General features: G+C 34.2%; 1 protein-coding gene across 1 annotated transcript in view; it reads left to right on the top strand.

Moving 5' to 3' along the window:
- Positions 1-27,166, top strand: part of LOC149787023 (cullin-associated NEDD8-dissociated protein 1-like) — a 79,737-nt gene that overhangs the window by 27,732 nt on the left and 24,839 nt on the right. The window contains exons 10-22 of the mRNA XM_089977564.1: positions 918-1,072; positions 3,116-3,224; positions 4,753-4,938; positions 6,851-6,962; positions 9,306-9,399; positions 9,719-9,836; positions 14,244-14,375; positions 15,258-15,291; positions 17,103-17,202; positions 20,305-20,390; positions 21,545-21,739; positions 22,650-22,718; positions 25,492-25,587. Coding sequence (XP_089833690.1) covers positions 918-1,072; positions 3,116-3,224; positions 4,753-4,938; positions 6,851-6,962; positions 9,306-9,399; positions 9,719-9,836; positions 14,244-14,375; positions 15,258-15,291; positions 17,103-17,202; positions 20,305-20,390; positions 21,545-21,739; positions 22,650-22,718; positions 25,492-25,587 — 1,486 coding nt within the window. The remainder of the gene's footprint in view (positions 1-917; positions 1,073-3,115; positions 3,225-4,752; positions 4,939-6,850; positions 6,963-9,305; positions 9,400-9,718; positions 9,837-14,243; positions 14,376-15,257; positions 15,292-17,102; positions 17,203-20,304; positions 20,391-21,544; positions 21,740-22,649; positions 22,719-25,491; positions 25,588-27,166) is intronic.

Here is a 27,166-nt window from a genome sequence, read left to right as displayed (position 1 = left end):
TCAGGTTGGCCTTATATAGTAATATGGGCTAGTTTACCTTATAAAAGGGTAAAAACAAAACCTATAATGCTCTTTGATGATAATGTATCTTTGTTGGACTGTTACCTTTACATTTATTGCAGCATTAACTTCCATTTGGGGTTGTATATCTTTATTAGACTGCTGCTCTTACATAATTTGAAATGGGAACTTTCATTGGGGGTTATATTTTTGTTGGCCTGTTGCCCTTACATAACTTACCATGGGAACTTTCATTAAGGGTTATAATTTTGTTTGACTGTAGCCCTTTCACAATTTACAATCGGAACTTTCATTGTGGGTTGTAGCTTTGTTGGACTGTTACCCATTGCATATATTACTATTCCATGGAAATTTTACTGGGGGCTGTACCTTGTTTGGACTGTTGCCCTTTACATATATTACAGCTGGAACTTTCGTCGTGTGCTGTATCTTTGTTGAACTATTGCCCTTATGTATATTGCAATGGGAACTTTCATTATGGGCTGTAGCTTTGTTGAACTGTTGCAATTACGTATATTACAATGTGAACATTCATTGGCGACTGTATTTCTGTTGGACTATTACCCTTTACATATTTTACAATTCCATGAGAACTTTTATTAGGGACTGTATCTATGTTGGACTGTTGCCCTTGAAAATATTATAATTGGAACTTTCGTTGGGGGGCTGTATCTTTGTGGGACTGTAGCCCTTTACATATATTACAATGAGAACTTTCTTTGGGGGCTTTATCATGTTGGATCATTACCCTCTACATACATTATAATGGGAACTTTCTTTGGGGCTGTATCTTTTTGGTCTTTTTCCCTTTACATATATTACCATTCCATGTAAATGCAGGCTTTTAAAAGGCTTTCTTATTTGTAGAGGTTTGTCGTATTTCATATATTTGCTAGGGGCTCTGATGAAGAATACAGTGATGATGACGATATGAGCTGGAAAGTTCGGAGGGCTGCTGCCAAATGCCTTGCAGCAATAATTGCAACACGACATGAAATGCTTTCAGACTTTTATAGGACTGTTTCACCAGCACTCATTTCCAGGTTTAAAGGTAATCATATGTTTTCAGTTTTTCTGTTTTATGCTGTAAATGACACTTTTCAGGCAAATTAGCCTTTAATAAAAACTTGTTGCATTAATTTGTTGTGATGCTAGTTTTTTCAGACATGCTATTGAAATTGGCATCTTTAATTGCTACCAGGTCAGCTGATGCTATTCTTCTGCTATGTCTCACATAATTCCAGCATAAGCTAAATTCATTTTCCCTCAAAACAGGCCTATGAGCTCTACTTCAAAATGTCATATCATGGTCATGAATCTACATTTGCCACTAAGTAGTAGATACAAATAAGTAATGCTCTGCTACATAGTGATCATGGATTCATTATGTAAGTTTCATGAATCCACCAATTGTCCATCAACACCAATCAGGTATTCCTGGTATAATATCCATTCATCAACCAATTGTCTACTGAACATCAATCAGGGATTCGTTATTTAAGCTATATTCATCCACCAACTGCGCATTGAATACCTATTGGTGATTCATCATACAAGCTCCTTTCGTCTAACAATTGTCCATTGAACACCAATCATGGAGTCATTACATAAACTCGATTGATCCATCAGTTATCATTTGAACACTTCTTATGGAAAAGATCAACAAATGAAAATTGTTTCCAGGATACCAGACAACAATGACAAACTACATCAGAACTCTTGAGAGTATGCCAGACAAGATTTGCTTAACTGAGAACTCAGCATTTATATTGATAAATATTCCAGAAATATGAACATGAATTATATATTTATTTTACAGTCATAGATGTAAGGTATGTGTTAAAGATTTTAATCAAAGTATCATATGACATTACTCGCTATGCAGTGTAAAATAGCCGCTTATTGAAGAGGGCTTATATCCTAGTCATATGATTATACATTTGATAAAATTTTGTTGTAAGTACTATTAGATAAGATACAAGGATGATTTGACTAAATGTGGATGCACTTTATCCAAATATGGTATTGTGTAATGAAGCCACTGCACTTGTCAGCATGGAAAATATGAGAATCTGGATGATTAATCTAAGGTATTAATCAAGGTGGAAATGAGTCTGACTTTTTTTTACTTCCTATCCACCCATTCATTTAATTAAGCAGGTGAACAGCAACTCATGAGGCTAGGTTCCAAAAACACACTACACTCTGCAAATACAATGAAATTATTATGTTCTAAAACAAATTATGTGTATAAATGTCTTAATTCACTGGTGGGGGGTGGGGGTATCTAACAACATTCCCCATCTTCAATGTGATGGTCTTCTGTATTAAATTATCAATATTGCTGTTATATTTACATACCTATAACTGTTTTAAGTGGGAAAAATACAGTTGTTTTCATTAGCATATATGAAACAATCAGATGAACAATATTCTATGCCAGGAATAGAGTTTGATCAACCTATTTGAATAATCTGTATCGCTTTGTGTTGGCAGAATTTCTGGCTAGATGCATGAGCTGTACAATCTTTGCTCTCCCATCAGTTATTTTAATGAACCTTAAGGTAGGCAATAACCAGTATGTACAGCGAGTTATCAGTAAAGGGATTGCCTCAGTTTTAGATGAAACTGCAGAACCTCAGCAAACCAAAGAACCCTGAAAACCAAAACCATTACATGGTTTTGTGGGATTTTGGTCTTGAGAGTTTTCACTACATACTGGAAAATTCCATAGAAAATGGTATTTCAGAGAAATTATGAAGTTATGACTATTCTACTTTGTATGACACCTAGAGTGTGGCAGCAGTTCATGGTAGGCCATTGTTAGTTTGACAGAAAGATGGGCAGAGTCACTTATTCATCAGTTTGTCATGCATAAACCAGGCAGCAAACAGCCTGTACATTCTTAATGTAGCCATTAATACCCTCATCCAGCTCTTCATTCAGATGTCAGTGTTTTGTCAGAAACAGAAATCCTTGCAATATTTGCAAAGTACCCTTATTTCATGGGATAATTTAATTTTTAAAATGCTTGTTTTAACAATGTATGCCTTGTTGTTATTAACTCTAACAAATTGTGGGATTTACATCATAGAGAGAGAGGAAAATGTGAAAGCAGATATATTCCATGCATACGTCACTCTTCTGCGACAAACCAGACCCACTGTTTCACCAGATCCTGATGCAATGGAGCAAGAGGAAGGGTAGGTTATCACTACATACATTTTTACTTAAAATCATCATATTTCTAACGACAATCGAACACTTTACTATAAAGTCCTTTAGTATACTACAGTCACCCTTGCATTAAATTTTATGTATTGTATTTTCTTATTGCCATTTAAATTATTTAGCTTCATTGCTGTTTTTAGCTGATGATAGATGTAAATCTTTAGAAGAAGTTGCAGTAGTGCGTTAGACTGATAATACAAGCATTGTAGGTTTGATACCAAAATACGTTTGCCCAGGATGACTCCCTTTGTATATTTTTGGGAAAAGAACTAAGCTCACATTTCCTGTGCTTGATATATAGGTAGTAATATGCATACTGTGCTCTAAAAACACAGAAATAAAATAAACCAAATTTGAAATTATTAAAAATAACCAATTTTGTGGTTGGTTGTGCACAATTGTGATACAGCCTTGTTTGAACATTCCTTTGTTTAAAGCTCTTTCACTTGCAGTATGCGTGGCTTTTATGGTTCTCATGAACATCATTATCACGGGAGAACAGTGTATGTAGTAAGCTTTGTGTTCAGTAATATCAGTACGAGAACAATAATTGTTAAACATGGTAACAATTTAGGTTATTGGCTTTAGGGTCTTGATCCATTTTGTCGAAATCTAGTGTCTGACTATTGTTGTTAGTCTCAAATGCTGTTTGTAAACAGACCCATGTGCCTTTTTGTATAACAAAAACAGATCCAATCTGACAAATATCAGATCTCCACTGTGTCTCAAACATGAAGATATAAGACTTCATCTGATTGGCTGATAAAATTAGTGGTTATGGTAATAGCATATGTCACCAGAACATGACACCTTGGCAGTCGCTGTCAGATCTTATGTAGGACAGTGGATATCTGATTTTAAACAGATAGAAAATGGATCATACTGTGGATGGTGGTTGGTTTTATTGATAAAAATGCTTGGAATGTTCTGTATTTAATATACCTACAATTTGACCTTAAATATTAAAATTTGAATAGAAGTATTTTATATTAAAGCTGATGACATTAAGTAGATACTGCAGTGTGTCTTCATCGTGTGTGTGTGTGTGTATATTTATATATATATATGTATATAAGAATTATCTCCCTTTGTTCATTTTGGGAATTCTTCATTCACTCTTTGTCTCCATATGGTAAATCATATAATATCCATCGTTGCAACTGAATATGCTCTAAAATTTGTGTTATTTCATGCAAATTAATAGCGTAGTTTATCCATACATGATTGTAAATTATGAGAAAATTGCCATGTTCTCTGTAAATCAGAGCTGCCATTTCCCTCTGACAGGACATACTTTGATTTAGACAAGTGTAGAGAAGTGTTTACTTTTAGAAAACTTTTGTCCAGAGAAAAGGTATATGGGCTTAAAAGACGTGTGGATATTATGTAAAACAGTATATGGAACATATATATTTTAGACTTGTGGAGAAAACATTCAATTTTTTATCATCTTGATACAGATAAAATTATTATAAATAACAAGTTAACCCTGCTTTCTAGTCCAATAGCCCTGCTACAGAACCAGGTACCTGATATTGTCAGAGCAGTCCAGAAGCAGCTGAAGGACAAGAGTGTAAAAACAAGACAGGGGTGCTTCAGTCTCCTGACAGAACTTGTACTTGTCCTACCAGGAGCCATGACCAACCACCTCTCATCTCTCGTGCCAGGAATACAGTATTCATTAGGGTTTGTATAGTATGAACTGTAACTAACTTGTACAGTATGATCAGAATTGATATGCAATATACTATCATACAATTTATATACATGATTTCAACAATGCTTTTGCTGAGATTGTAGCTACATGTATTGCAGGTATAGGCTATATCTTTCATCTGTATTTTTGTGTTTATCATATAGTATACACTTAATCATTACATGAATCTGAACTCAGTCATGGTCATTACTAGATACAAGAGTAAACTCTGAGACATTTCAATGTATTCAGAGTCCAAAATACAAGACTTAATGTTACAGTGTCTTGTAATTAATAAGAATTAAATTGTTTTTATTGTAAGATGAAATTTATGTTACAAGATAAATGACGTATTCTGCAAGCCCTGTCCTTATAATGTTGTAGGCATCTATATGGAAGTAATACAAGTATATACAGGAATAGCTTATGCTAATTTTTATGGGGTGGGATGTAAAAGTTGTTTTCATTCCAAACATGTTTAAGTCCATCGGTGTGTCTTTTTAATATTCAACTTTAAGATTTTTATAAGATTTTTAAAACATTTGATAGCGAAGATTCATCTATCTGAACAATACTCACATGAATTCAATGATGAGTGCAGCTTGTGCATATTTCTTATAGCTATGGACCTTGGTAGTTGAAGCATAAGCATTGCTAATGCACAACTTTTTGGATACTCAATCTTTCCCACATATTAGTAGATTTGAATCAGATTTGCAGTAAAGTTTTTTCTCAAAAACAACTAGGATGAATTCGATGAAGAGTACATTATGAAGATAAGTTAGAGTTATGGCCTTTGATCTTGTGCATTGCATTTGCACAACCTTGTGAACACTAGCTTCCTTGCTTATCATTAAGTTTCAATTCAAAGTTAGCATGAGGTAATTTCATTGCATCAATAGCTTGAACAAGTTTGATGGTGAGCATATTAATCATAGAATTAGTTGAATTATGGTTCTTGATTATAATTGACGTTTAGCCTTTTAAACTCTTAGTCTTCCATATTTTCATAATTATATTTCATCCAATTTTTTGTGGAGCGTAACTTAGCGAGAGCTTGCAAAGGTTCATTTGAGAGCAGATTCTTTAAAATATTCTTAGAGTTTTAGCCCTTGAACATCTTTGCATAGGCATTCCTAATTCACAACCATTTGAATCTTCCATGCTTCTCGTTGGAATAATTAGCTTTGAAGTTTCATATCAGCACAAGCTTGGACATGTTTAGTGATGGGGTTTTCATTAGCTATTTGAAAATGTTCAAGACAGAGGTTAATGCATGACATAGTACAAGTTTAATTATAAGCATTTTCAAGCTGTACAGTAACATCCTGATCAACATAAGGAGACACTTTCCAAGCTGTACAGTACCATCCTAATCAACATAAGGAGACACTTTTCAAGCTGTACAGTAATATCCTATTCAGCATAAGGAGTGTAAGGAGACAAAGTCAGTCCATACTTGAAGCTTTTGTATAAAGGAACATTAGCCATGTCAGTATCATTATAACTATTTTACTTAAAATAAAAACAACTTATACTTTATAGAAATATGTACAAGCTGGGCCCTCAGGTTACTTCATGTTTTATGGCATAAAAGTTGTGCTATCAGTTTGCTATTATTGGATAAGCAATAGGATATAGCTTAGGGCTGGTACAGTAAACTATACTTGGGACCCAGGGAAGGCACATTAAAGAGTTGATTAGAATTGGCGAAGTAGCGAAAATTGTCTTGAGCAAGTTGGTAAATTTCTGCTAGCTGAAAGGCAGGGTCTGTGCAGCTGTTTCCTTTGTTATTAACACCAGAGTAAATTAATTTAAGCAATTTTATCTTTTCGTTAACATCCTTTTAGTTATCACTCTCTTATAAAGTCAGATAAATGATTGATTTTGTTTTCTCAACAGAGATAGGAATTCTACGTCAAACATGAAGATTGACACCCTTGCATTTCTCAACTGTATTCTGACTCATCATAATCCAGTTGTGTTCCACAGTCATGTTAAAGTCATTGTACCGGTAAGTTTTCTGCATAGGTTTTGTATTTAAATAATACAAGAGAGTATCAGTCAGAAGAGATTGCAGTGGATGGGGTGGGGGTGAGTGCATAAAGTATGTTCTGTCTGTATTTTCAAATATCTGACTTGTATATCGTCAATTTTATGACAAGGTTTGGAGAATCCGGTTGAGATCAGATTTGGGAATGGACTCTGTGATGAAGAAAACCTAAAAATCATAATTATACCATTCACTGGTGTAATTAGGATCCCATATAGAGAGGTGGGAGTCCTTTAGTTATTCCCTTTCCAAACATCATTTTTCTGACTGTTCGCATTTGTAACCACCATTGCATCTCTGGAATTGCTGATTTGCGTGTAAATATGGCTTTTAAGGGTTTCCTTTATTTTAGGTTTGACAGAGTTATCACCCTTTTTTTGTCATTTTTAGAGTGCCACCACAGCAAATCTTTGTATAACTGAGAAACCTTTTAACATATTATGATGCAGTTTTGTCTGTACATTGTCTCATAGCACTTGATGTGCCTTTTGATGATGTTATAGCCCTTGACATTTAACATCTTCACTTGGTGTGTTGCTTGTAACAGCATAGCCAATAATAAGTGAATGTATCCTGATGCAACTTGATGTGAATAATGTCTCATAGATTTTCATGTTCCTTTCATGATTGTATTTTCATCTACATTTTGGAAAGAGTTATGTCCCTTGCTGAGCAAATTTTTGTCTTCACATGGAAACTTGGAATTTTAATTGGAATCATCATAACACAATCACTATTCAACATATTCAGATGAATTTTGATAAGAACTTTGTCTCCCCCTGCTGTAAATATGTTATCTTTTGGTTTTTTCATGTTTACACCATTTTGAAGTTATTGCTCTAGTCAAACAACGTTGTATCCTTACATGGAATGTTGCATGTGATCAGAATCACTCAAAAACCATTCAACACATTCTGATGCAATTTGATGTGGACATTATTTTATGCACTTAGATTTGTCTTTTAGGTGTATTTATTTCTTCCATTTTGGATTGAGTTATGACCTTGTTAATTAACGTGATGGCATATTGCATGCTTTGATGCGTACTTTAAGAATTTCAAACATTCTGCATAATCTATTAGGGGAGTTTTCCCCCCGAATGCAAATCTTCTCTAGGCTTTCATTTTCCAATGCCAAGTTTTTTGCATAACGTCATATGGAGCATTTTGTAGTATGTATGGCCATTTGCGTTACACCCGATACAAATTCTAATTAATAGCATGCCACTTTTTCAGTTATTGGGGTGTTTGGCCAAGTTGAAGTGCAGATTCATTTTTCCATATGACAGTTTTTATTGAATAAATAGGAAATATTGTTTGTGAAACCAGTTATTCCTTGCACATAATGTTATGGTTATTTTAATGTCATGGGATGATTTTATGTTGAACTGGCAGCCTCAGAAATTTTATATTGATAAGGAAGTTTGAAACTTCTGAGTTAGGATACAGATACAGGTCACAAATATTCTTTATATTTAAGCGTTAGCTGCTTACTTTTTAATCCTTAATTTTAGGTTTCAAAATGTTAAAAATTCATCAATAACAGATGCAACTTAATCCAACAGTTAATGCAAATCTACTTATACTTGTGGCTTCATTTTTTTCCTAAGGTCAAATATTTTTGTGGTTTTGAATTTTTGCAGATCTGCTACTTGTTGTTGGTTTGATATTGAAATGAAAATGTAAAAATTGATTATCAGAACTTTCAAGAGATAAAATTCTAAATATTTTTTATTTCTTACTCGTTCTTTTTTTGCCTTCCACTAATCTGTGGACCATTGTGTCACTGGACCTTTGATTTTGTAAGCTGTTTATCTAACTTTGACATTTATCCTGAACTATGTCTATGATTTTAACCTGAATAATGACTGACTTTAAACTGAAGTATGACTCTGACTTAGGGCAGAATTATGTATTTGGTTCTAACCAGAATTATGTCTGATATTAACCAAAATGATGACTTTGATTTTAACCTGAACTACGTTTCTAACTGTAACCTGAACTGTGTTTCTAATTGTAACCTGAACTATGTTTCTAACTGTAACCTGAACTATGTTTCTAACTGTAACCTGAACTATGTTCTAACTGTAACCTGAACTACGTTTCTAACTGTAACCTGAACTATGTTTCTAATTGTAACCTGAACTATGTTTCTAATTGTAACCTGAACTACGTTTCTAACTGTAACCTGAACTATGTTTCTAACTGTAACCTGAACTATGTTTCTAATTGTAACCTGAACTATGTTTCTGACTTTTAACCTTAATTGTCTTTGTCTTTAACCTGAATTATTAATGATTTTCAGCAAATCGTTGCTGCAGTTGGAGATCCATTTTATAAAATCACATCTGAGGCACTCCTGGTCACACAGCAGATTGTGAAAGTCATCAGGCCACTTGGTAAGTGTAATGATTGGTTTACATATATGAATGATCAGAATGTTTACCGTATTTACTTGTCTATATTGTATATCCAACTGATAAAAGCACTGACCTAGATCCGTTGATCTGTTTGTTCTACTTGTAGTTCATGACCTGAGAACATTAAATCTTTTTTAAGTCTAGCTCTAAAATCCATCACACATTTGGAAATCTCTCTTAGGAATAAGCAATTTTGTGATTTGCTATTACAGTTTATATATTTGTCAATATGTCTGTCTCTTTCTCTCTAATCCAGTATGTTGTTTAATTTGTGTACTAAATTTAACTCTGATTTCAGAGATGAAGGCATCATTTGACTTTAAGCCCTATGTGAAAGAACTTTATGGTTGTACCCTCAACCGATTGAAAGCTGCTGACATAGATCAGGAGGTCAAGGAGAGGGCCATCTCTTGCATGTAGGTGACAAAAAGACACTGCAGAGTTTTATATTTCCGAAATGTTGTGTATTACGTATTACCACAGTGAAGTAAAGAGTGACCCATATCTTGTGTGGGGTTAACAGAAAAACACTAAAGGGTTTTGCTTCAGGGTTTTATATCTCATAAATAGGATATATAACATATTTCTATGGTGACTGCAAAGCATGTGTGATATTTTAGTAGGATAAAAAAAGTGCTAAATTGCAGATTGCCTCTTTTACCTACAATAGAGAAGATTAGTTGCCTTTCGAGCTTTGAAACTTTATTTTGAGTCCCATATGAGTATTGGATTACTAATACCAGGTTCTTTAACCCCATGGTAAAGTATTTGATTGGTAATACCAGGTTCTTTAACCACTTGGTAGAGTATTTGATTGGAAATACCAGGTCTTTTAAACTCTTGGTAGTGTATTGGATTGGTAGTACCAGGTCCTTTTACCCCATGGTAAAGTATTGGATTGGTAATACTAGGTCTTTCAACCCCATGGTAAAGTATTGGATTGGTAATACCAGGTCTTTCAACCCCATGGTAAAGTATTGGATTGGTAATACCAGGTCTTTTAACCCCATGGTAAAGTATTGGATTGGTAATACCAGGTCTTTTAACCCCATGGTAAAGTATTGGATTGGTAATACCAGGTCTTTTAAACTCTTGGTAGTGTATTGGATTGGTAGTACCAGGTCCTTTTACCCCATGGTAAAGTATTGGATTGGTAATACCAGGTCTTTCAACCCCATGGTAAAGTATTGGATTGGTAATACCAGGTCTTTTAACCCCATGGTAAAGTAATCGATTGCTAATACCAGGTCCTTTTACCCCATGGAGTATTGGATTTGGTAATACCAAGTTTTTTAACCTCTTTGTAAAGTATTGGATTTGTAATACCAGGTTCTTTAACCTCATGGTACAGGTCTCCGAGTGGCCGAGTGGTCTAATGCGCTCTCTGTTGCAGATCACTGCCATCTCACCTCTGTCTGCGTGGGTTCGAGTCTTGGACTCGGCTAATGTGGGTATATGAGAAAGCTTGCCAGTAGCTTCTCGTGGGTCAGTGGTTCTTTCTAGGGTTTACCTGGGCTTTTCCTCCACCATTAATTCTGGCCACCATGTATAGCCTATTGTGTGCTGAAAAATGGCGTTAAACCCTACAACAACAACAACAACCTCATGGTAAAGTATTGGATTGGTAACACCAGATCTTGTAACCTCTTGGTAAAGTATTGGATTTGTAATTCCAGGTTCTTTAATGTCTTTGTAGGGTATTGGATTGTTAGTACCAGGTCTTTTAACCTCTTCTTAGAGTATTGGATTGGTAATACAAAGTTCTTTAACCTCTTTGTAAAGTATTGGGTTGGTAATGCCAGTTTCTTTAACCCCATGGTATAGTATTGAGTTGGTAATACCATGTTCTTTAAACTCTTGGTTGAGTATTGGATTGTCAGTACCAGGTCTTTTAACCTCTTGGTAGAGTATTGGATTGGTAATACCATGTCTTCTAACCTCTTGGTAGAGTATTGGATTTGTAATACCTGGTCTTTTAACCCCATGGTAAAGTATTGGATTGGTAATGCTAAGTTCTTTAACATCTTAGTTGAGTAATGGAATGATAATACCATGTCCTTTAACCCCATGGTATAGTATTGGATTGGTAATACCAGGTTCTTTAACCTTGTCATTGAGTATTGGATTTGTAATGCCAGGTCTTTTAACCTCTTGTTGAGTTTTGGATTGGTAATACCAGGTCTTGTAACTGCTTGGTTGAGTATTGGGCTAGTAGTACTAGGTCTTTTAACCTCTTGGTAGAATATTGGATTTATAATACCAGGTCTTTTAACCTCTTGGTAGAGTATTGGATTTGTAATGCTAGGTCTTTTAACCCAATGCTAAAGTAATGGATTCATAATACTAAGTTCTTTAACCTCTTGGTTGACTATTGGATTGGTAATACCAGGTCTTTTAATCTCTTGATTGAGTATTGGACTGGTAATGCCAACTCTTTAACCGCTTGGTAGAGTATTGAATTTGTAATACCAGGTCTTTTAACCTCATGACTGAGTATTGGATTTGTAATTCCAATTCTTTTAACCTGATGGTAAAGTATTGGATTGGTAGTACCAGGGTCGTGGTCTGCTTAAGTCAACCCATGTCAGGTGTTTTACTGTGTCCTTGAGAAAGACAGTTAGTTTCCACATCCTTGACATGATATAGCCAATAATTTGCTTCATTTGCCATTAAAAACCAATCAACTGACTAATTTTTTATGTTGAAAGGGAAGTAACTCTGGCATTATTTACTGTTCTCACTTTCAATCGTAAAATTGTCATGGTGATCAGGATTTTTTAAGTTTGGAGTATACTCATATGTCTTAAGTTATATGCAGACTTCTGTCACACTATTATGTGTAATATTTTAATTCTGTTAAACATATAGAGAAAAGGTAAATATAAACATTTGGTGCACAGTATTATATGGACTATAAAATTCACTTATGTTGAAAATATGCTTCCTACCTACTGCATTTTATTCTTCGTCTTTGATTGAAAGTCTGATGAAAACATTTGAAATTTTGAAGTATTTAAAACATTGGGGTTTTTGAGGAAAGACCGAGTATTCAATGAAATTAAATGCTTAGTTATGTAGTCAGTTTTTGCTGTCACTCTCTCATGATGAAATCCATATTTTGATGGCACTGCCTTGTCATGAACTCCATATTTGTATAGGTGATTCATTATGATGAAGTCCATTTTTTATTGAACTTTAATTTTTGGGTCACAATTTCATTAAATAAAAAATAAAAATAAAAATTTACTTATACATTATTAAGTTCAAGTATAATGTGCAATAAGAGTACATCATGAAAAGAGTGTACAGTTTGACCTATAGCTTCTGTACAATAATAATAAGTTATAAAATGGGATATGGAAATAAAATGTTGGAAAGGAAAGTGGTTTGCCTTAAGAAGCATGAGGAATACTGGCAGATCTGATTATAATTTGGTGTTTCATGACATAGCAACACTTTGAAGGTTATATTATCCCAAGGGGGTAAGTACAGCAGAGTGGCTTGTCCAGGCACAAACCAGGCTGATGGGTAGCAATAGTTCTTTATGATACATAGACATAGGTTTATAGGATAATAATAATAATGTTGACTTTGCCTAACCTTTATAAGCTCTAAGAGCTTTACGTATATAATGATATGATTACGAAAAAAAAAAAACCACCATGAAATTAGAAAAGATAAAACATGCTGAAAATATTTAAGGTAAGGAAACATTATTAGGTCTTTAAGTCTGTTCTTGCAGTTAAAATGTGCACGTTTTAAGAGCACTCTTGAATGAGATCACTGTGTCTTTGTGTCTAAGTTCAGCGGGCAATTCATTGCACGTTGCTGGGCCCTGTTATGCAAAAGAATGTTGTCCATATGACTTCATTTTCATAGTAGGAATAATGAGAATACAAGTGTCAGAAGAGGAGCGTAAGTATCTTGCTGGTTATAGGTGTGTGTGTACACATCGGTGAGGTTGGATAGGTATGTCGGACTAGAGTCTGTCACTGAAATGTAGCACAGAGAATGAATTTTTTGTTTGATTCTGGATTGAATGGATAGCCAGTTAAGCAGGGGGGAGGTTTACTCTGATTGTGGTACTCTAAGGATGATCTGAACAGCTGTGTTTTGAACTTCTTGAAGTTTCTGGAGTAGATATTGAGAAAAACCAGACAGAATTGAGTTAAAATAGTCCAGTCTTGAAAGTACCAAGGAACACACAAGTGTTTTAGTGGCATCAACTGAAAGATATTTGTGAATTGAGCTGATGAGTCTCAGCTTAAGATATGCAGCCTTGCATATGTTCATGACATGTTGGTGCAGTGTGAGAGTACCGTCCAGAGTAACACCTAGGTTTTGTACTGACTGTGTGAATTTATTGTTGGTGTTGCTGATACTTATTGTTGGAGGTAAAAGATGTGAATGAATGAGAGTATGGTAAACATGTTGGGTAGAAATGCAGATACCCAGGTAGGTAACCAAATAGATTGTGTATTTGAACCCATGTGGATGGCAGAAATGCATATAACAGTAACCAGTTAGATTGTATATTTGAATCCTTGTGGATGGCAGAAATGCATATAACAGTAACCAGATAGATTGTATATTTGAACCCATGTGGAGGGCAGAAATGCATATAACAGTAACCAGATAGATTGTATATTTGAACCCATGTGGAGGGCAGAAATGCATATAACAGTAACCAAATAGATTGTATATTTGAACCCATGTGGAAATGCATATACATATAACAGTAACCAGATGAAGTAATTGATTGATAGATGAATTAATTTTGCCATTTACACATGTGAAGTTCTTTATTATCTCATATTTTTTAGGGGTCAGATTATACGTAACCTTGGAGACTGTCTCACAAATGAACTAAAGGAATGTTTACCTATCTTATTGGAGAGGTTGAAAAATGAGATCACCAGGTTAACTGCAGTCAAGGCCTTGACGATGATTGCTGGGTAGGTAATTGTGTGTTTATGTGCCAATAATTTTTGTATGCAGTGTGAATATTTATATATGACTCTAGTTACTTTAGTGAGAGGTTCATTGCTTTCTTTCTCTTTTGCAACACATTCTGCTTACCAATGACTGCACCTTTTTGTCAATAATGTAGGATAAATTTAAGATACTAATGTGTATGTTCTAAGCATAGTATTGATTTATTGATGGGCATTGCATGTTAGCCAGAGACACTTAAGATCAAATTTTCTGGGCAAGTAAATTTTACTAACAAGAGAAAGAGTAAATTTATGCATTTGGATATGCACCAAACTTGTTTAAATAAATTGAGATCTTATATGTCTTGTCCATAGTGAAGTTTGTTCAATAATGGAAAAGACAATCGTAAGAAATGGTAATTTCAATTAGCACATGTACATTTAAGAAGATTTTAGTCAGTATGCTTGACACTATGATCACTGAGTGTTTCTCTGTATTTCTCTATGACCATCCACACCCTATGTTAATGTTCAAGTTTTTCAGATAGAGCTCAATATTCTATTATCTAGCTGAATATTAGACAGGCTGGTCGCAATGGGGTCCTCTTGTTTTAATGCAATTTGCTTACATGAAATCATTCATAAATTGCAATAGACCACACCAGTTTGAGTGAGCGATTTGCAGGTTGCATACTCACGGACACACCATAATTACAATCAGACCTCATTGTGCACACACTTTTGCTGAAAATTGTCAGATTAACACATATACATACAACAGTGGATACATGGATCCATCAGACATTTTTCATTTAGGTGCACACTTACACAGGTATGTAAAAACAAAGAGTTTTACAGATCATATTAAGATTCTTTTTTAAAAAATGTTAATAATCATTCCAGATCACCATTGAAGATTGATCTTCGTTCAGTTTTGGTAAGTATTATGCACTTGTTAAAATGTTTGTCAACTTTACCTTTTTTATTTAAAAGCTGACGGCAATGATGGCATCAGTGGTTGAAGTGTCCACCTAGGATGCGGGAGGTCGTGGATTTGAACCCTGGCAGAGTCATACAGAAAACTTATAAAAATGGTGCTTTCAGCTGCCTCGCTTGATGCTCAGCATTAAGAGGCTAGTATTAGGACTGGTCCACCTGGTGTCTGACTGGGTGGGTCATGATGTGTCACGTCTGCGGCATGATGCAAAAGTGCTAGACATCGCTATAAACTGCCACAATGCAGACTCAGATTGTTAAAGCTACGTTACAAATCCAAAACACATGCAGTTAAAAGCTTGATTCTGCCTTATCTGTGTACACATAATAAAATCTTTGTATTTAGTACTGACACAAATTAAGACATAACATGTTGTTGAGACATGGCTTTTGGTATTGTTATCATAAAATGTCCCTTATTCCCTGACACTAATCAAAATGTAAGCTGTGAAATAAAAAAAAAACTAATTAGTTGAATTTCAGAAATAGAGCTTATAGATCATAATTAATGTTCTTAGACAGCAATGATTAATTTTCATCAGGCGTGGGGCAGTCATAAACCCAATTGTTATATAAATTGGCTGGTGGTAACATTATTATAGATTTAACTGGTATTTTGTTTATTCTTTCATCTATCCCCCTCTCACTTGCACTCATACATGCCATTGTTTTTAATTTGTGATCATTTGATTTTGCCAACAATTACATGGATATTGCATTAGTCATATGAACAAACGAATTTGACAACAGCTATTACCAGAAAGAACAACCATCGTTTGGTAACACAAACAAGAAAGTTGTAATTGGATAGTCAGGAAGGCTGATCAAAGAGTATATGGGATTATGTCCAGAATTGTATTTGATTATCATCAGATCACATGCCTCAAACACAGAATGAAAGCAAAGGGAGTTTACATAATTATTTTTTTTAAAAGGGGATTTCACAATATGTATCAAATATGATTTGGTTAAAGAAACATTGCATGGGTGTATACTGATTCAACAGAGTGAATTTGTCACTGCTAAACAACAAATGATGGATATTTCCCAATACAATTACCAATTACACCTTGTGATCATTATACCATGGTTTAGGAGATGACATGGTTGGCATTAGCAGACCCCAACTGCAGTGTTGTGTGTGTGTGTGATTTGGAATTTTAACATAGCTTTAAAAAAAATTCAGTCATATCACTACGATGTCTGCAGTGTGGCAGTTTATAGTAACGTCTAGCACTGGGGCATCATGCTGCAAATATATAGCATGATGTCCCACCCAGTCACATTATCCTGACACCAGGCCAATCAGTCCTAACACTAACCTCTTAATGCTGAGCACCAAGCGAGGCAGCTGTTTGTACCATTTTTGTAAGTCTTTGGTATGACTCGGCCAGGGATTGAACCCACGACCTCCTGCATTTGAGGCGGACACTCTAATCACTAGGCTATTGGAGCAGTGCAGTGTTGTAATAAAGGCTGCATTGGATACCTGTGTAAGTGGTTTAGTTTAACTTCATGTCAACATTTACAAAATTTCTAGACCACTCTGGTGGTCTAGTGGTAGAGTGTCCGCCTCAGATGCGGGAGGTTACGGGTTCGAACTGTAGCTGAGTCATACCAAAAACTTTTAAAAATGGTACTAACTGTTTTTAACTTTTAAAAATGGTACTACATGCATGCATTCAGTCACTCACTCACTCATTTCATTCATTCATTCATTCATTCATTCATTCATTCATTCATTCATTCCAGGGTGAAGGGATTCCAATACTGTCAACATTTTTAAGGAAGAATCAGAGAGCATTGAAGCTTAGCACACTTGCGTGTCTGGATGTTTTGGTTGTAAATTATGGTAAGTATGTGAGAGTGTGGAATGTTTGAAGAGAGTAGTCTTGTTAAATACACCACTTGCTTGATAATTCATGCCCCGCAAAGACTCAAACCTGCTTATGACATGGGGTCAGGGATGGACCCCATTTTGAAACTAAAAAATACAAATAACATTAGCTCAATATTTTGAACTGGAAGAAAATTGGTAAATGAAACATTGATGTATCATTGTTTGTTTTTTTGCGAAAAACGGTATATTGGACTTGGAAATTTTAATCAACAATATGAAATTATCAATTTTTAATAAGAAGTCATATATTTTGTTCCATGTTCTTTCCAAATGACCTTCTTATTATACAGTAAATAATGATATTCAATAAAATTTTGATTAATGAAAATGTCACGACTGCTTTAATAAATAATTATCGTTTAAATAACTTGTTATCAGGCGAAATTTATTTTAGTTCTATCTTTTAGTTCGGATTATGTGTAATCATCATAAATGCAATGTGCACTCATGTATTCAAGCATAAAATACATCCATCAACCATAACAGTTATGTCTGCATGCGTTTCACTGAGAATTTAATTAAGTGCTAACGTTTTGATATCTGACTTGCGGAAATATTTGTTGTATGGTTGCACTGAATTAAAAGCTGGGCTCCTTTGCATTATCATGTTAAGTGCATTTTTTTTTATCAAATCAAGGAGATTGAAAAAAAGAAAAGTTAAGAGACATGCAAACCTTACATGCAAAAGATCTAGCTACCCCAGTCATAAATAAGCTGAACTCATTCCAATTGAACAATCAAACACAGTTGCAAATGTTGTGTATGTAATATAATTAAACTACCATATAATCAAAGAGAGCAAGGCCACCAAGCTAAATCAGTATTTTGTCAAATGAAGAGCTTTGTTTCAGACAGAATCATTTTGGACAAGCGAGTTTCAGAGAATTCCTGAATTGACACTTTGAGATACCCTTAATGAGGAGAAGTGTCACTAATATTTGCAATAAATATTTGCATCAGTAAGTAACTAACTAAGCCATACAAAAATGTTGTTTTGACATTTCACAAAATAAATGTTGCTGGGTTTTGGAAAAAGGAATTTTGTTTCACAGACCTGCCAACTCTTACGATTTTGTCTAAAGTCGTTTTAAATTTACCCTTATAATACGGATTTACAGCATGCTACTGCTCTGTCATTGAGAACAAGAGAACTACTCTATATCAGAGAACCATAATGTGTCACCAACTTTAAGAATAATACAACTTTATGCTTGAGAACAACAGAACTGCTTTGTCTTTGAGAACAAGAAAAATACACCATCTTTGAGAACAAATAACTATTCAGTCTTTGAGAATAAGAAAGCAGCGCCATGTTTGAAAACAAGACTTGTTCCTCTTCAGAGGGATATCCAGGAATTTACAATGTCATTTCTTCATCAAATACATTACCAGTTAATTATAATTTCTATTTCCTCACAAGCTGATCTCTGATAGGTTAAGTCAGTCATCACAACATCAGCTTGTTTTAGTGCTAAAAGTTGTCTGCTTGTGAATATGGAAGTTCAGTGAGTGATCTCCCCTTTGATAGAGGGACTAGTTGCAAATCATGTAAATTGTAAGCTACTTTTGTGGCAGATATTCATGCACATGTAACTGAAGAGAGCTTTGACGGGCGTGCCCCTTTTATGTTCTGATAGGTATTATAGAAGAAACAAATTTTGCCTCCAGTATTGTTTGCTTTTCCAATTACATAACGATTATAATATGTTGGTTGATTACACAAGACAAGGTATGAGTTACAGCCAATAATCCTTGAATTGGGTTCCGTCTCTTGTCTCCTAACAAATGTATTATTGAAGAAACATTTTAAAGAAAAATTGGTTTCTTAAAACAGCGCAACATTTTTACCCCAGAAAATGAATTATTATATGTTCATTTTTTTCCCCGTTAACTTTACATTGTCAAAATTGTTAAATATTACCCGATACTGAACTTGTGCGACAATACACATATAGCATTCACGTGTATAAAGGAACTACTTTCTTTTGTAAACAAACAATGGATGCAGACGCCAGCACTTTTGATTTGTACACAAATCATGTACACTCGCGTAAGGGGCTCTTTACGTTGTGGTTGTTTAAATTTGCTTCTGAATGAACTAAAACATGACTGCAAATTTCAATTTTAACTATGACTGCAAATTTCAATTTTAACTAGACACGCCATTTTCTTTTGAAAGTTATGTCGAGCGCGCGACTAAGTTCAAATTTATCTGGACGGAGTTATGTGCGCATCAATACTGATGTCATTGTGTAATGACAAATCTGTGCTGGTGTATTTAGTTTGGAATACAGCATTCATTCATTTACATTGTTTCTTGTAGTGTATTTTGTTTAGATAATTAAACCTTAGGTAGAATTAAAAAAATGAGCATATAATAAAAAGGTTACTGCATTTGTATAGGAAAATATGAACTCGTTTTGTTGGAAGGATATACTGCACTCATGCAGTATTCCATCCCAAAACTCGTTCATATTTTCCCATACAAATGCAGTAACCTATAATTACATCACATTCATTCCAGTTGTTCCATGTCATTCAGTGCAGATTTTCATGTCTTGATGACCGATTAAGTGGAAGCATTGTTACTTGTCAAATTTTAGGTACAGAGTTTAAACCACAGCCATGGATTTATCCAGGCTAATGGAACTAGGGTTGAGACTTAGCTTGATTGGCCTAAATGATTCATACCTCAGGAGTAATCATACAATAACCATTCATAACATATATGTGACATAAATGTCCAGAATCGGTAAGAATAAGTTTCTTTGTCTTAATTATTTTGTCTCAGTATCATTCTCTGCATATGTGCATTTAAAAAATCTGCAGAAGTAGCAAGTTGTGATAATTTTGAACTTTTAGAAGAAATAACTAGTTTAGTGTTTTTTTAAAGAAACAAATTTATATACTCTAAGCATGTGTTTGGACTGCAAACTGTTCTGCTTGTAAATACTCAGAATATGTTCATGTAGATTCGTAGATTAGTACATTCTTGCTAATTTTGTATGTCAAATGAATGGCATTATATTTACTTGTCTGCTCCTATAATTACAGGATCTGCACTCACATCCACTATGATAAATGAAATGATGAAAGAAATGCCATCCCTTATAAATGAAAATGATCTGCATGTTTCACAGGTGAGAATGCCTTTGAAAACCTTTCCAGGCTTTATAAAATAATAAAACTGGATTTCAAGAAAATGTTCATGAAAGGTATGATTCTGAAATTGTCTAGTGTGTGTGCGTGTGTGTTATGTATGTATGTATATATATGTGTGTGTGTGTGTGTATATATATATATATATATATATATATATATAAACATACACACACACAGAAAATGGAAAGTGCTATCACTGGATTCTACAGAAGAATGCTTGATAATACTAACAGAATTTTGTATAAATAAGAATAAATAGCAACATCATGCAGGTTAGATAATTTTTAATTCACACTTATATGGAGATTTGAACCCGGGTTTTTGGGTACTCAGCACTTATCGCCTTGCCTGGAAGTACCAACCCCATTATTATCTTAACCAATGACATGTCATCAAAAATACGACATTACAGTGTCAAAGATTTAGGGACCTGTCCATAGCAGATAACCTCATGATGACCTACTAATTCTAACCTAAGTATGGTCATTCCAGGTTCGTAAAACAGAAATCAAAGTATATAGAAATAATTATTGAGGATAACATATATATATATATATATATATATATATATATATATATATATATATATATAGTTATTCTTTTCATGTGATTGTTTTTACTTCATTTCTACTGTCCTCATTTGACCTTGAATGGAAAATGTATCTTTAAATTGAATTTTGATTGGATGGTAGTCCAGCCTGTACCCAGTGTTCATCAACCAACCTGATAGTAACTATTTATGCATGAAGTAGACTTAGGAAAAAGGTAATCATTGAATGTATAAAATACATTAAAAAGCAAAGGAAGGAATATCCTCTCACTTTCTAGCTCAGTTGCCCAGTCATTGTGCCACATTATAACGCCATTGACTTCCCAAAATATTTAAGCATTTTTGTTTTGGAGTAGTAGTGTGGGTTGCACCAAGATGTCACATTGTGGTTTTACTTTTTGTATTATATATGTGTATAAATAATCACAAATAAATTTTTTGCTGTAGCAAACAGTTCTATCTTAAAAATGTTGTTGTTTTTTTTGTCAGAATAATGAAGAGTTTTATGTGTAAATGTTTCTCAACCAGGCATGTGGGGGGAAAATTAATCATTGGTCTTTTATTTTTATTTTCTTTTTTTAGCTTACTCTCACCCTATTAACATCTATCTCCAAGAGTCACAAGCCCTCAATGGCTAATGTTCCCAATGAAATCCTGCCGCAGATTTTGGTCCTGATTCAGTCACCACTCTTGCAGGGTGGAGCCTTATTGGCCATGCTGGATTTCTTCCAAGCCATTGTTGGTCTTCCTAAACTGACTTTTAAGGATCTTCTCCAGGTTTGAGTCTAAGTATAATGTAACAGTACCTGAATTGTAAAGCATATATTGGCAGTTATGGAAGGTAAAAGAACCTTTGTGTTGGCATTGACAAATAATATTAAGTTTGAGTCTGAGAAATCATCACCTCAGCATAGATTATTTTTCACATCAGTTGTGAATATTGTGTCTTACTGAGTTTAGTTTTGTAGCTGTTCTGATATATTGTCAATGTTGTTGTTTTATTGCCTATGAATTACATGATATAGTTCTCACATTTATTGCAATGGCAACAAGAATGATATTAAGGTTCTGTGTTAAATTTTGTGCAAGCCATTTATATTTTTTGCATCTGCATTAAACTAAAACTGCAGTACAAATTAGATATGTGCCCGAAGTTTATACCCGAATTGTCTAAGGTTTCGTTCTGTCTTGCATGCATTAGAAATAAGTTGCCGTTTATCATTTATGTGTAGGTCACTGCATTCCATGGAATACTTGAGAGCTTTTATATATATATATATATTAAACTATTTATAACCTATATGTCTGGTTTTGAGGAACACATTAAAAGTTCCTTTATGTGCATCTGTCAACATTCTGAATTACTGTCAGTGTTAATATATTTACATTCTGATTTGTTGCATATTTGATACAGACTGGAATGCAGATAAGGAGAATTTTCAGTCCTAATTTATGTCCTGTATATAGGTTTAAAGATTTTCACTTACCACTGTAGATCCTAAAATTGTAACAAGCTTACACTTTTCTAAAATTATGTATATTAGTGAGATTAACTGTTATCATTTATAAGAATGTTGTAACAAAACACAACTAATGACAATGAGGTTGTCGAGCATGATGTGAAAATTCTGTGTCGCGAACATGATACAGTTACTTGATCATAGACCATTGATGTTTGTCATTTCAGCTTCTCATCAAGCCAATCTATGCTGCAAGTACCCCATCCTCCCACTCAATTTTTGCGATACATAAACAGGTAAGGGTCTTGAAAGTTACCAGTCCTATTATTTCACAATTTTGTTTTCAGTTCTACATGCATCCTCAATTTATTTTGACCTAATCAGATTCAGTCGGGGCTTTTCCATCAAAACATACAAGAGACCCAGGGAAGGCACTTTTAAAGTGGGGTACTCATCCATAGATGTAATTTAGAATTTTCATATCATTTTAATATGAACTCTGAAATCAAAGTACCCTGGCATATATTTTAATAAAACTGTCTTCCCTTGGTACCATGTATGTTTAAATGGAATAGTCCTCAATCAAAAGTCGTGATCAGTATTCTCTTGATTGCTGAAATCATTTAAATGAAGTCATCATAAAACAACATTGCTGTTGCCATTGTTTGTTAAAATTTTTCATAATGAGCACCATAGTATTTGCTATCATTGTTTTTCCCATTAATTCAGTATTGTTGAAATTCTGCAATATTTCCTCTATATATTATTGCATCTTATTATATATGGTGAGCTATTAAAAAATATGTCCGTGGAAGACAAATTATGTAACGATATTGGTGATGCCATTATTACTATCACCACAATGGCAATATTACTTTTGAAACTATTTTCTTTTCCCATTTGGGAAATATATCTGTACTTGGTATGTTATTCAAACCTATATTTCCATATTCAGGACTAGTTTGCTTTCATCTTCTCTCACTTTCTCTCTCCCTCCATATCAGGATGAACAGATTTTGAAATGTGTTAACTGTAGACCCTCATGTACATTTATGTTATGCAATCAGGTGTCATCAAGAAATTCTTCATGATGAACTCCAAATAGTAAATTTCAGGTGTTAACTTTTAAAACTAGATTTCTACATGAATAATGGAAACTGTCAATGGCTGAACTTAACTTGACCTGTTGCCTTGTATGACCAATACAGTATTGTATACCTGTAATACTCCATGATAAATGGCACACAATTTTAAGCACCAAAAATTGTGATGAAATAAAGGAATACATTTTTAAAGACCAGTTTTACCTCAAATCACAATCATGTTTGAAAATGATAGATAATTTGGGCATTGATTAGTGTTGATCACATACCAACATTAAGTGACAATGGAACATTGGATGCGGCGTCTACTACTGAACTAGACTGCAGCTTGCCAAAACTACACAAAAAAATTTAGTTTGAATGTAAAAAGAAACAAAATAAAGAATGAAAATCCTCCTGACAGTGCAGTGTTGTTACTTCATTTGCTAAAAAAACCTATCCTGTATACATTGCACAAGATGGCAGCATTTTGCAGAATTATGTACCTATTAATGCAAAAGTTAAATTTTTGTACCTTCTTGCATACAGTTGTGTGTACACCACTCCCACAATAACTTGCACACAGCAGATTTAAAAAACATTAACTACAGCATAAGCAATTGCTGGAATTACTGAGAGATCTCTGAAAACTTAAGAGATAGACAGCAAGTGGTTGAATACTCTTTCAATAACTGCAATTGGAATACTTGTCAGTAAATAGCTTTTTTCAGATGAAGTTCTTCGCTTTTCAGTTAAATTACCTGTAATTTCAATATATCCATTATCTGGAAGATTGTTGAAAACATTGCTTTGAGTGGTTCCAGCATAATCACATCTGGAACAGCAAAACAAAGTGTATTGCATCACTGCTTATTGCATGTAAATGTCGATCCATTTCCTATAGAATCTTAAAGTTGATATATAAAAAAATAAAATTAATTTCTTCTTTAGATTTGCATACAAGTCACATAGTCTTCCATTCATTAGAAAATTGTTCTGCATTTAAAATATATATTTTGTAGCATTTTCTTGCACCTTTTGCTGCTGAACATGGGACTGCCTGGTCCCCACCTAATCTAGCCTTGTAAGAGTCCTTATGCTGTTTTATAAGGAAATTAAATACACAATGTCAAAATAAAGGTACATATTTTGTTGTTGTCTAGATAGAAGTTTATGAAATCTATAATGGAAAAATTATAAATCCATTTACAAGTTGATGGGTTCATCTCAAAATGTTTAGTGATATTTATTCTCATTCCAGTAGACGGGTTATCTGGCTATAGACTAATTAGTGGTCTGGTACTTGTGGTGTTATTGTAAGTTCAGATTAAAACTACTTTTGATCAAAACACAGTTGGTACTCAATTTTGGTTCTCATGGAAATGATTACTGGCATCACTGTGGCCATAAATTGTACTTAAAATCATTTATCTTTTAAAAGTAATTAATGTACTTAAACATTACTGACATTTTAATTGATCATTATTTTTGTTGTATATATTGTTAATTGCTTACTTATTGAGAAAATATTTCTTTCAAAAAAAATCTAACAATCTTACAAAAAGTCTTGTGAATTTTGCTGTGCTCTTTCTAAATTTGTAGGCACTAACTGCCATTTTTTATGTCAAACCAGCAATATATCGAGGTTTCATTTACCCATTTTAATCATGATTTTCTTTATATTTGACAAATATGGTCATATCTTTTGTTATTTTTTAGAAAACAATGAGATCCAATGTAGTTTATTTGTTTTAAGAGGGTTCCTGATTTATCAGGGTGAGTGTTATTGGGGAAGATGCGTATTATGAAAAATTAAAATAGTTTGCGTTAAGTAGTGTTTTCATTTTGTTATTTATTGAAAAAATACATTAAGCAGACATCATGAAATGTGTCATTGAATTCAGAAGCAGTTGAAATTTCAGTACCTCTCTACTCTGCAAATATTTTTTTTTTGTCTTTATCAAAATGATATTGTTTCTTTCTGCAGGCATTCCATTCCATAGCTAAATGTGTAGCAGCCCTCACAGTGATGAGTCCTGGTGAGGCTAATAATGTTGTCAACCAATTTGTCAATGATGTCAAGGTAAGCTAAAGGATAAAGTTCAAAGAGGTTTTTATTTTGTCAACCAGATTTTGAGTGATGTCAGAGTGAGTCAGATGATGCTCACTGAAACAATTTATATTTTGCCAATTGATTTGTCAGTGATTTCATGAGAAGTAAAGGAGAACTCGGATGGAGTCAGTGAATATAGCTTAGTTTTCAGGGGTGAAAAGAGAAAGCTATTTTTATATTTGGCAGTTGATGTCAGAGTCACTACAGACAATAATATTATAAGCATGGAAAAGATTTGGATTTTACACAGAGATATTCATAGTTAGCATTAAACACAGTGGAAGTACATCCACTGTGGCCACCTTGAATGGTCTAGTTCAGGGGTCTCAAACTCAAACCACCCTGAGGGCCGCATGAGGGGATTTTCAATGGCCCAAGGGCCACACCACCTTTGTTATCTCTCGTGACACCTTGTGACGCCAATCGTTTTGTGGGCCACATGATATGGCTTGGCGGGCCGCATGTTTGAGATCCCTACTCTACAGTCTTTTAGCGAAACTTGCTCTTGCTGAATCTTCGTTGCACTGACTAACATTGGTAAAGAAACTTCTTTGTTTGCATAATGCTGATTTAAGTTGCATAACTTTATTCTTTTTAATTTTGCCCACGTAAGCGTCATATTTCTCACGGTGCATTGTTTCGTAGTGCCTATGCACGTTATACTCCTTCGGAACAGCTATCGTTTGTTGACAAACGAGGCATTGAATTTTATCGCTGACCTCAGTGACAAAATATAAATCCTCCCATTTGACTTGAAAAACTCTCTTTTCGTCCGCAAGTTTTCATTTTTTTGAAACAGAAGACACTTATATGGTCTTTTATGTTTATAAAAATGCAGCAAAATCAACTTTATAATTCAACATCAACTGGATCACTTACTAAAAAACCGGAACCAGAAGTCCGCATTAAGGGTGACAATTAATAGAAAGACTACGAATAAATAAGTCAGAGTTTCTTATGGTTAAAATGGCGCTAACGTTAAAGTTCAAAAGGCGGCGAGAGAAAAAGAAATAAATGAATAGTCAATTTTTTGAAAATCCCAAAATGCGTCGCGGGCCACACAATATGCCCTTGTGGGCCGAGTGTTTGAGAACCCTGGTCTAGTTGATCCTGATTGCAAATGGTTCCAATTTGTCATCCAATATGACTGCCACAATAATCACTTTAAAAGTCTTGCAATCACTACACCTTCTGAAAGGAAAGTCATAGTGACAAATGGATTTCACCAGAAGACATATTGCAATGTCCGCTTGGTCCTAAATGAAAATTGATCCAATCTGACAACCATTATAGCCATCACATTGCTACACCTCCTGACTGGATGGCCATATCATTATGGTGTTTTTACTAAAAGGCTTGATAATGGTGCTGACCTTGTTGTCCAGTATGGACTCAAAGCAGTCATCTTGAATACCTTGTTATCACTATTCCTTTTGAATGACAAGTCATATTTGACATAGCATTTTCACTAGAAGACATCTAATGATATCATGTTGTTTCTAAATTAAATGCTGCCACTTGAACATCCAGTATGGTTCCCACAGTAGCA

Source organism: Sinohyriopsis cumingii, chromosome 12, assembly GCF_028554795.1.
Source record: "Sinohyriopsis cumingii isolate HCF-2022 chromosome 12, ASM2855479v2, whole genome shotgun sequence".
Classification (NCBI taxonomy): Eukaryota; Metazoa; Mollusca; class Bivalvia; order Unionida; family Unionidae; genus Sinohyriopsis; species Sinohyriopsis cumingii.
The sequence above is the reverse complement of the archived record's forward strand: the minus strand, read 5'-3'. Positions and strand labels throughout refer to the sequence as shown.